Source organism: Balaenoptera acutorostrata, chromosome 17 (assembly GCF_949987535.1).
Source record: "Balaenoptera acutorostrata chromosome 17, mBalAcu1.1, whole genome shotgun sequence".
NCBI classification, from domain to species: Eukaryota; Metazoa; Chordata; class Mammalia; order Artiodactyla; family Balaenopteridae; genus Balaenoptera; species Balaenoptera acutorostrata.
Genome location: NC_080080.1, coordinates 18994661 through 19006845, shown reverse-complemented (window position 1 = coordinate 19006845; position 12185 = coordinate 18994661). Strand labels below are relative to the sequence as shown.

The 12185-nt window shown below is 39.2% G+C and overlaps 1 protein-coding gene across 5 annotated transcripts in view; it reads left to right on the top strand.

The window, feature by feature from the left end:
• Window positions 1–12185, top strand: part of COL14A1 (collagen type XIV alpha 1 chain) — a 243696-nt gene that overhangs the window by 99828 nt on the left and 131683 nt on the right. For 4 of the 5 annotated variants that reach the window (XM_007188834.3, XM_007188833.3, XM_007188836.3 and 1 more), the window contains exons 17-20: window positions 343–475; window positions 1824–1883; window positions 3489–3640; window positions 10893–11022. In XM_007188834.3, coding sequence (XP_007188896.2) covers window positions 343–475; window positions 1824–1883; window positions 3489–3640; window positions 10893–11022 — 475 coding nt within the window. The remainder of the gene's footprint in view (window positions 1–342; window positions 476–1823; window positions 1884–3488; window positions 3641–10892; window positions 11023–12185) is intronic. The other variant, XM_007188835.3, reaches the window with a different exon arrangement.

Below are 12185 nucleotides of genomic sequence, written 5' to 3'. Positions count from 1 at the left end.
ATGTCAAATCATATGACTTTTGTAAAATTAAAATGCATTTTTGCTAGGGCTTTAGTTATATATGTTATATATTTCCAGATTCTTTGATAGTCATAAATGAAATTTTTTAAAACTTCAAAAAAGGCCCCTTTTGCAATATTAATCGTTTATTTGCTGAGAGATTTGAAAAGAAAAAAGTCTCTGGTTTGACTTTAAAATTGAATTCAACGGCCCTGGAGTTGTTTATGCTTAGTCATTTCTTGCTTACACTTGGGATAACATCTTTCCTTTTTATTATTTTTTCTTAACTTTTTCCTATGTTATTCAAGTAAACCCAGTTACTAAGCACCAAATACTTTTCAGGTTGTCCTAAAAGAAGACCAAGACTCATATGTTATTGAAGGCCTGGAACCTGGCACTGAATATGAAGTTTCCCTGTTGGCTGTACTGGATGGTGGAAGTGAGACTGAGGTGGTGACCGCCGTTGGGACCACACGTAAGTCTTGGTCAGGCCAAGATGGACTTCACAAGCTCCGACCATTTATTCTGACACACTCTTCACACCACCAGGTTCCCTGCACATCAGCCTTATTTCTGGCTACAGAGGCTTTGTCCCTAGAACTCTTCATACATCTTTACCTTTAATGAAAGCAATATGCTGAGCATCTTATTAGACTCCTATTCTATCATCACCTAAAGTCAGGGACCATATCGGTCTTGTTCACCATTATGTCCCCAACACTTAGCACAGTTCTTGGCATATTTTAACTGTGCAATGAATATTTGTTGAATGGAGGAATGGATGGATGGATGGATGGATGGGTAAATGGATGGATGGATGGATAGATGGATGGATGGATGGATGGATGAAATAAGTTATAAATGAGCAAACAAATAAATGTAGGGCAAAAATGTCCAAGAGTTTCTGGAATTTCCCAAGTTGATCTTGGTTCCAAGAAACCACAAAATTCACTTGCTGATTCATTTATCCCTTCATTTTTTAAATATGAGGTATTAACCACATATTAAATTGTCTTTGATTGGGTTCCCTGGAACCAGATTCTGAAGTAGAAAATTGCATCCAGAAGGTTTATTGGAGAGTGTAGTTGGGAGATACATCTGTAAGGAAACAGGACCTAGGGAGAAGCTAAAACAGAGCCCTCAGCTAATTCTATTAGAAATTCTGGACCTGGTATGACCCTTCTGAGTGGTCCCAAGTTGAGTCAAAGGGGCTGGGCCTTTCTATCCCTGCATCCCCAGTGATTGGAGGCAGGCCGTCCCCTGACAGAGTCTGCAACTCCAGGCAAAGCAATTCCCAGAGCTCTGAGCCATTGGCAGCCTGTACTCCAGAAGCTGCTGGATGAGTATGCTGATGAAGAGGGCATCTAGGCGGAGCACCACACAGCAGCTCCATCCACTGGTTGCCCAGGGTGGATACGAGAAATAGCAGATGCACTTCCTATTGTCTTCCTTGCTGGTCCTATTTGGCAGCCCCTTTACAACTTGATCTACAGCACTGTTTAATTTCCTTTCATCACTATGGTTATGCCCCATTTCAAAGTAACTGAGAGGTTTCACAATTTTATAGATGTAATTCAAATGTTTATATGAAGGCTGGTATCTGTGATTAGAAACTAACTTCTTTGGGTTTGTTTCCTAATCTGTGGAATAGATACAATGTCTGCCTTACAACTCACTTCTCTCTTGCAACCATGGTCAAGGTTGTTGTGAGAAACAGGTGACATAATATAGGTGAACTTTTCCTTGAAAACTACAAAATGCTATACACTAATGTATAGAGTCATCATCATTACAGAATTTTAAAGTGAGGAATATTTTTTTAGTTGACAGTGTTTGGACAGAACCGCCTACGACTGAAGCGCCTACCAGGCCTGTGACATCAGGTAAGGACAAATAGAAGCCTGTTTACCCATAAGAAAAGTTTGATTTAAACAGAAGTTATATTATCCCAGTTTTATTTGATTTATATGATTGATTAGGAACAGGGCATACCAGTTCAAATTTCACTCCCCTCGGAGCTCTCAACCTCTTCTTATCCCTAAATGCTAATTGGTCTTCTAGTCTACTAATCAATATCACTGTGGTACTCTCTATTTTTCCCATCTTTGTTTTGAATTCCCATCTAATCTTTTAGAGGACGTTAGTATCCAGCCCCAGGAGTCTCTGCCCTACTCTTGATCTCAGTGCCTTCTCCTACTGCGCTCTGTTGAGAATTATTCATATCATAGTTTCCATGCATTTCTGTGGGTAACTGAGCCGTGGCTGGTGTATTGGTCTTCCTACATCAGCTATTTTCTCTCTCAGCTTAACTCTCCCCTCCGTTATAATATACCTCCCAACTAGTTGTCACAGTCAACTAGATAAAACAAGTTTGATGATATTTATTTCTTGACCTAAAACCTTTCAGTGAATCTCCAATACCATTCATTTATTCATGCGTTCACTGATTCATTCATTCTTCAGTTAACCTTTACTGAGCCCTTCTTTGTGACCCCACATCTCTTTATCATAACATACAAGATGCTTCCTGACTGGGTTCTGCTTCCCTTCCTGGCCTCAACCATATGTTTCATGCTTTCCCCATATCTTCCTGCCATCTAGAACTCCTAACCCTGAAGGTGAGATGTTGCATTCTGTACCTACAGCCCAGTAGGTAAAGTTTTGCCTGATAAATGTCACTCTCCTGTCTCCTCTGTGACACTTCCACTATTTTTGTCGACTGTAAATCATTGTATGTCTTAAAGGCCTAACCAGTCTGACATACAGGAAAAGCTCAATGAACGTTTGCTGAATGAATGAATAAGTGAATGAAGAGAAGAAAGAGTCCATGGAGATGGACAGAATGAAAGCAAGTTGGCACAAGAGGGAGAAGAAAAAATGGGACAAATGAGAGAGCAGTCACTTTGGGAGATGAAAAGGAACGTGTCAGGGAAAACAAGTGAAAGAGTGTGGACAGATCTCAGCAAAAGGATGAAATCCGTGTGGCCTGAGTGGGTAGAGGCAGCCCTGGTGGGAGATTTGTGCTTTGAGTGACAACTGTTAAAACAGAAATGGGGGAGCAGGTGATGGGACGTGTGTTGGACGCTGGATTGCACGCCGAGGTTGACCACATTTGGTCCCTCACGCCCACTTCCAGCTCAGCCCTACTGTGACGTTCTCACAGTCGTGCCCCTCTTTGGGCTCCCCTTCTGGTTTCCTAGTCCAAGGGCTGCTCCCCAGTTCCCCTTCCTAGTGTATATACAGAGCTGGTGGTTTGAGGGATCCATGATCTCACCTTGAAAGCATCTCTTAAGCCCATTTTTGTTTGCTACCAGTAGGTATCATGGCTCTCTATTAACTGCAGCTAAGTTGTTCTCGCTTCCCCTGGGTCTACATGGTAGAGATACATTAAATGATACTTGTTGTCATGTCCACAAATCATCTCTGTAGCTCATTTTGAAATATGATGGATGAAAAGTTCCTTAAATACTTGGTTGTGTTTATTCCAGTTTTCCGCACAGGAGTCAGAAACCTGGTTGTAGATGATGAAACCACTTCTAGCCTGCGGGTAGAATGGGACATTTCAGACAGCAGCGTGCAGCAGTTCAGGGTGACCTACCTGACTGCTCAAGGGGACCCTGCCGAAGAAGTGGTAGGAACGGTCTGTATAAATACAGCTGACTAGCAACTCCACAAGTTTCCTGACTAACCAGGCTAACGAGACTATTTCCCGAGATTAATGCAAGCTTTACTGCTCATTTCTTCATTTCTCTGGAAACTAATGTTTTTGCTTGATCCAAACTTAACAACTGGTTTCCTGATGACTTTCTGTCTCTGAAACGTGCTCCACATACAACCTGCTTTAAATTGATAAAGCATCTCAACCTTCTTTACCGCTTTGCTTCTGTTGCCTTGACAACTTGTTAGAGCACAAAAATTGGGTCATAAGTAGTCCATTATACACTTGTCGGTGTGTGTGGGTATATGTGTGTGTGTGTGTGTGTATACTTTTGATATGTAAATTTTTAATATATAAACTTATTTATTTATTTATTTTGGTTGTGTTGCATCTTCGTTGCTGCGCGTGGGCTTTCTCTAGTTGCGGTGAGCAGGGGCTACTCTTCATTGCAGTGCACAGGGCTTCTCATTGCGGTGGCTTCTTTTGTTGTGGAGCACGGGCTCTAGGCATTTGGGCTTAGTAGTTGTGGCTCGTGGGCTCTAGAGCGCAGGCTCAGTAGTTGTGGCATTTGGGATTAGTTGCTCCGTGGCATGTGGGGTCTTCCCGGACCAGGGATCGCACCCGTTTCCCCTGCATTGGCAGGCGGATTCTTAACCACTGCAGCACCAGGGAAGTCCAATATATAAAATTATATATATATATATATATATATATATATATATATACACACATACATACATACATACATACATACATATATAACTTTTTTGCCCTTGGGAATCTGATTAAAAGTTTTTAAATGAAGCGTAACTCAAGGGTCTTCTTTATGCAGTTGAAGTGTTGCTAATGAAATGCCGCCCATTAACAAATAGTTGTATTTTTCACTGACATTGACTCTCTTTGAGCAGATTTATAGTCATTTCTAATGTATTCTTAATCACGAGTGTCTCCCTGTGGGATTTAGATTTTTATGTGTTGAGTTTTCTTTAAGTTGTTTCATCTATATTTGTTTTTCTCTGTTGAAAACCTGGGTAGACTCTTTTTTATTAAGAAATAAAGTTTTTATTTTTTAAAATTAAAAAATTTTATACAGTTTTTAAAGGTTAGTTTCCATTTACAGCTATTACAAAATATTGGCTATATTCCCCATTTTGTATAATATATCCTTGAGCCTATCTTACACCCAGTAGTTTGTGCCTCTAACTCCCCACCTCCCCACCTCTCCCCACTGGTAACTACCAGTTTGTTCTCTATATCAGTGAGTCTGCTTCTTTTTTGTTTTATTCACTAGTTTGTTGTATTTTTTAGATTCCACATATAAGTAATATCATACAGTATTTGTCTTTCTCTGTCTGACTTATTTCACTTAGCATAATGCCCTCCAAGTCCATCCAAGTTGTCACAAATGGCAAGATTTCATTCTTTTTTTATGGCTGAGTAATATTCCATTGTGTATATGTACCACATTTTATTTATCCATTCATTTGTTGATGGACGCTTAGGTTGTTTCCATATCTTGGCAATTGTAGGTAGTGCTGCTCTCACATTGTGGTGCATGTATCTTTTTGAATTAGTGTTTTTGGAAGACTTGGGTACACTCTTAATCATGGCCTTCCCATGTTTTCTTTATTTACACCATACCATTCCTTTTACTCTAGAACCTGCAAATTGTTTCCTAGGCACACTTCCCATCAGACCCAGTAACTCTGGTTTGTATCCAAAAGAAATTTTTCCTTTTAGTTATGAAATATGCTTTATTTAGCTTCATTAGTTGTATTTCTTTCCCTCTGCTGCATTATATTTGTGACACTCTAGGAAAGAAATCTCCAAATACATTACTGTTCAAGAATAGCATTATTATCCTTTCTTCCTTTTCCTTACTTATAAAGCCTTTGGTGGCAAATTATTTGTATCTGTATGATATCAATACATAAACAATGGTTTGAGCTCAAGAGTCTCTCAGGAAAGTACTTAATTTCAAGCTGATGGATGAATCATCGTAGAACACAATGATAACAGAATGGGCAATAACCACGTCCACTGTGAATAACCAGAAGGTCCATGAAATTGGTCTGGGAGTACTTTTGGAAAATTAATGGACACTTGAACAAAATAGGTTGAATTATAAATTTACTCGGATCATAGATTTCAAATAATCCATGATTGGAAAATTCAAAAAAATTAAAATTGTGCTTAGCCGTGGTAACTAAAGATATAATTTGGATGTTTTATTTTCCCTTTTATTGCCCTCATATTTTAACTTAGTCCCTAAAATGAAACCCATAAAAACTTCCCAGAGTGAGAGTTTTGTTTTGGTTTTTGTTTCTACTCTTACCAAGAAACACATTAAGCTTCTTGCTAAATTATTCCCGCTAATTTGGAATGAGTCACAGTTTAATCTTGTGCATGCACTTATAAGCTATGCAAGGTAAAATAATAATAATATTTACTTTGGATTATCTCTAGATAATTTTCCCTTTGCTAGTTTCTTTCATTTCACACTGTTTATTTTGAAACAAACTTGGACACCTAGATGAAGGAAAAAAGATCAAAAGTCTTCAACACACATGTGCCCCAGTTAAACAAACCCTTAATAAAAATGAAAAATATTGATAACTTTGATGGTGATTATTTACTGTGCAGAAATATTTTTGCTACACAGAGAAAGTACTTCAGAATTCTTTAACTCTCAAACCCCTATAGTGAATTCCAATGAAATTGGACTTGTGCACTCTTAATTTACAGTCATATTTTTCAGGGACTCAACTGAGGAGTAATTGAGAATTTATATCTCAGTGTTTTATGAAATGTTACTACTATGTAAATGTAATGTATTATTATTACTGGAGACAGAAAGTGCATGCATCTAGATTTAGATTATAGAACCAACATAGGTCAGGAACATGAAGATCTATATTCACTCCCACACAGCAAATGCATATCTTAAATATTTTCTTTTTTTTGTTTTTTTATTGAAGTATAATTGATTTACAATGTGTTAATTTCTGCTGTACAGCAAAGTGATTCAGTTATACATATATATATACTATATATACATTCTTTTTTTAAATATTCTTATCCATTATGGTTTATCATCGCAGTGCTATACAGTAGGACCTTGTTGTTTATCCATTATGTATATAATAACTTCATCTGCTAACCCCAATCCCCCACTTGACTCCTCCCCCAACCCCTTCCCCTTGGCAACCACCAGTCTGTTCTCAATGTCCGTGACTCTGTTTCTGTTTTGTAGACAGGTTCAACCAAATGAATATCTTAAAATAATGATGCAGGCAGGGAAAGACAGATGGCTAAAACATATTACAAAAGTGAGAAAGGAAATGTGTCTGGATAAGAGAAATGCCTCTTACCATCGTTCCAAATTTTCCTTAACTATAAAAGCTGATTAAATTTACCTGAGGAAATGATAAGCTAGAGTATTGAGGTTGGAGAATAGTATAGGTATATTGTAAACCAAAGTCAGGCTTTAATATATATAAAGCAAGGGGAATTAAATTTACTTTTCCAATTGAGGTTAAGTGAAGTATTTCTGTATTTTCTAAGCATAATCAAATCTACCAAATATTCCCAATAAAAAGCTTTTGAACTCTTAGAAAGTAAAACCCCCTGTCAAATATTTCATAAGGATTGACTTGCAACTCTGCTCAGAAATATGGAGACGTAGTAATGACGTTGCCCTGAATTTTGTTGTCAGGGGAGAGAGGTCTCACATGTCTTTATTTGTGAAAGGCCGATCAGGATTCCAGGCTTTTCTAGAACCTACATGTAAAAATCTAAAACCATGTCCTGAATTCTGAGTTGCAAGAAATGTTCTAGAGTAGGGAAACTCAGAATGTGGCTCAGTCTCTGACAAGTTAAGTTCAGGTATTAAGATTAAGCTTAGAAACATTTACAGCAATCTGACATTGCTGGAACATCCAAGAATATGACCGTATTTTCTGGCGGTTTTGTTTTATTGTATTTTATTAAAATGTTGGTCGTCAGGGACTGGGATTAAAACATAACAGCACTAGCCCTACCTAGTCTTTCACCATAGAAGGCATGAAAATCACTGTCTAGAAACAGAACTTGTTAAGACAGGAACAAACTGAGATGTGGGGAATCCTCTTTCTACTGTGGAAACAGCTTGCTGGATGGGATCCAGGCTGCTCTGAAGAGCTCTGGGCAATAATGGAGCCAGACATGAAGTTGCATTTCTGAAAAAATTAAAAACATGAAGTTCACTGGTTAGATTTGCACGTCATTTACCCATGAGCATCTTTTATAGAATTGTTTTCTCAACAAAACCACCATCTGCTATGACCTGTAGCATCTGTTTTTAGTGGACACCCATCTTTTTTTTTTTAATTTTATTCGAGTATAGTTGATTTACACTGTTGTGTTAGTTTCAGGTGTACAGCAAAGTGATTCAGTTATACATATATATATATTCATTCTTTTTTAGATTCTTTTCGCATATAGGTTATTATAGAATATTAAGTAGAGTTCCCTGTGCTATACAGTAAGTCCTTGTTAGTTATCTATTTTATATATAGTAGTGTGTGTATGTTAACCTCAAGCTCCTAATTTATCTCTTCCCCCCTGCCATGTTTCCCCTTTGGTAACCGTAAGTTTGTTTTCGAAATCTGTGAGTCTTTCTATTTTGTAAATAGGTTCATTTATATCATTTTTAAAAGTTAGATTCCACATGTGAGTTATGTCATATAATATTTGTCTTTCTCTGTCTGACTTAACTTCACTTAGTATGATAATCTCTAGGTCCATCCATGTTGCTGCAAATGGCATTATTTCGTTCTTTTTTATGGCTGAGTAATATTCCATTATATATACGTACCACATCCTCTTTATCCATTCTTCTGTCGATGGACATTTAGGTTGCTTCCATGTCCTTGCTATTGTAAATAGTGCTGCAATGAACATTGGAGTGCATGTATCTTTTTGAATTATGGTTTTATCTGGACATATGCCAAGGAGTGGGATTGCTGGATCATATGGTAGCTTTATTTTTAGTTTTTTAAGAAACCTCCATACTGTTCTCCATAGTGGTTGAACCAATTTACATTCCCAATAACACTTTGGGAGGGTTCCCTTTTCTCCTCACCCTCTCCAGCACTTATTATTTGTAGACTTCTTGATGATGGCCATTCTGACAGGTGTGAGGTGATACCTTATTGTAGTTTTGATTTGCATTTCTCTGATAATTAGTGATGTTGAGCATCTTTTTATGTGCTATTCGGCCATCTGTATGTCTTTTTTTGGAGAAGTGTATATTTAGATCTTCTGAGTGGGCACCTATCTTTACCTTGCTTTGTGCAAACAAGCAGAGGTCAAGTAGAAGGAACTTTGCATGCCCAAGAGGAGGTTTACATTTTATTCTTGGGAATGAGTATCATCAGGATAAAGAGGTTTGCGGAGAGCAGTCAGGTGGAGTAGAGGGCAGTGATTTAAAAAAGGCTCAGGCCAGATATTCAGGATTTCAATATGGCTTTTTTTTTTTTTTTAACCCAATAGCTATGTGGGTCTCAGTTTCCCCAACTGTAAAATGAGTGTAATCATACTTCTTATCTCAAAAGGTTGTGGTGAAGAGTAACTGAATTACTACATTAGAATACTTAGAGTAGTACTTGGCAGATAATAACAGCTAGCTAAATGAGGGCTATTATTATAAACCACAGCAACTACTACCTGGCAAGCTATAAAATGAGCCCTCCAGAATGGTCCCATTGCTTTTCAGTACCCTACAGGCTAAAGTTGATTGGTTCCAAGGCCGTGTGCTTCTCAGTTTGAGGGATGACCTTATTTAAGGAACATCATCGTGGGTGGTTTGCTAGGCAGACAGCTTGGAACAAATGCCCAGGCTCTGGGCTCCAGAGGGTTATATTGAAAAGAAATGCCCTAAAGGAAGCTGCATGGATAGGCTAAGACAAGATAGGGCAACCACAGTTCTTTCTTTACAAGTTCTTAATGCCAGGGTTATCTAACTCATTTTAGAATAAAACAGAGCTCCTTTTATAAAATCTCCCTCCCAGGACTACATCAGTACCATCCTGTGTATTTCAGTGTCGTTTCACATGAGGAGCAAAATCATATTAATCTAATATAAATCACTTAATTCAGACTTCCTTTTTCATATTAAAAAAAAAAAAAAACCCTGCTTTTAGAGCTTAGCAATATCTTAGCAACAGCTGCTTCTGAGTTCACCTCGAGGCTTTCGAGGGCTTATTCCATGATTTATAGGTTCCTTCCCTCATCCAGAAGTAGACAGCATGCCCTTTGCCTGCTGGCATTTTACCCAGCTCTTGAATCCAAAAGCATCTACAGCTGTCCCAGTCTTGTGACTCCCTTAAATGCATTTGGGTCAGTTCTTACAACCTAACATTTTTTCCAGCCATGATTAAGTCTTTTAAACGGCCCAGAGATGTGGCAACGTCTAACTGCTGAAACCTAGGCAGAAAGTTTTGTGGTTTTAGTATTGAGAACATGTGGCTTTTCTGGTCCACATAGTCTTTTCGAGATGCCAGGATTTGCACTGCTGAGCCACATGGAACATTACACTGATGCTTGAGTGGTGTCCACCCCATCGCTGCATTTTATTTTTTGCAGCCTTTAGAGTCAGAGGAATGGTGATTTCAGATTGAGGAAGACAACTCCTTTCAGAAATAAAAAAGCTGCGACATTTTTTAGTGTCATTGGTAAATATCTTTCAACTCGGAAATCTTGGATTTAATGTGTGGTAGTGTTGTTCTTGGCTAGCATCCAACCTTTTCTAAAATACTGGGATTAGATGATCTCTGAAAGGGAAAGAAGGGAAGGCTGGATTTTCAAAATGATTTTAAGTAGAATCAAATGTGATATGCAGGCTAGATTATAGAATGAACACTCCTAAGCCATAAACACCTGCTTTCCAAAAGGAAGATTATTCTCTCTTCTGGCTGCTTTACAAATACTGAAAAGATGTTGAGAGAAGACTACCCCTTAGGGCTCAAGAGCTTCAAATTTAAGCCTTCTGTATTAGTGATTAGAAACTAAGGGGTGTTCCGAGGGGAATTTCAGAGAGAAATGCTTTTGCATGGATGCCCTTCTTTCTTATCATCACCCTCCAAGCGCATCTCCTTGCTTCTAATTATTTCAACGTGCCTACAGTCCCACCGCGTTAGTAGAGCAGCAGGAATGAAAGTCTTACTAAGACCACGTCCTTTGCTTTTCTCTTCAGGTTATGGTGCCTGGAAGCCAGAACAACCTCCTTCTGAAGAATCTGCTTTCCGATACTGAATACAAAGTCACAGTGACTCCCATTTACGATGATGGAGAAGGGGTCAGTGTCTCTGCCCCTGGAAAAACCTGTGAGTGAAGCTTTCCCCCTGTGGTCACTAGCTGACTAATTAGGTGAAAATGCTTGTCCTGTGTAATGCAACCCGCCCGGGTAGCCGCAGTGCAGCGGGGTGAAAAGAGCAAAAATGGTTTGGAGAGAGAAAATCCGTTTGAATTCTGTCTTCACACATTCAAGCTGCGTGACTTTGAGCAAGTTGTTTCACTGCTCAGGGCTTCCGTTTTCTTGTCTCTAAAACCTAAGACTTAAAAAACAACTACATCTTACTCCTCCAGCATCGAATTCATCCCAAGTCCTGCTGAGTCTCTAAGATACATTCTACGTGCCTGTCCACTTTCTCTTCGTCTAACTGCTCCACCCCAATCCAAGCCACACTCTCCCACTCGAATGAGTCTTCCTGCTTCCATTCTTGGATCCTTTATTCTCCTCACAGCAGCCTGAGAAGCTTTTTAAAATATAAATGATCTCATGTCACACCTCCATTCCAAGCCACCCAACAGCTTCCCATTGTACGCGGGATAAAATCTAACGTCCTTCCCACGGCCCTACAAGGGCGTCACCCTCCTAGGTGACCTGGACCCTGCTCTTTGATCCTCTCTCCTGACAGTTCCCTCAGCCATGCCTCCTTTCCTCCTCTTCACTGGACTTTTTAAGCTTGTTTCTGCCTTAGAACCTATGCACCAGCCATTCCTTCCGTAGGAAATATCCTTTCCCAGATGTTTGCTTTTCTGGCTTTTTCTTGTCATTTTGGTCTCAGCTCAATGTCACCTGCTCAGGCTTTTCTGACCACCCATGCAAAGTAGCTCCCACCCTTTCTGATATCATCCTGGGTTGTTTTTGTTTTTGTTTTGTTTTTTGGTTTTGGTCATGTCATGGCCCTATTTGCTCTCTGATATTTCCTTGTTTGCTCATGTATTTGTTCACTGTCTGTCTCCCATCCCTGGAGAGCAGCATCATGAGTGGCCAGGACCTCGCCTGTACTGTCATCTCTGCATACCAAGCTCCCACAGTGCTGTGTGGCACAGAGAAGGCAGCACAGAATGTGGGTTGTAGATGTCTTGGCCATGATGATCAAGTGAGAAGCATGCATGAAAACACCTGGTCAAAGCACCACAGAGTCTAAGTTGTCTTCATTACTGTTGTGATTGTACTTGCATGAAGACGACCCCAGAATCT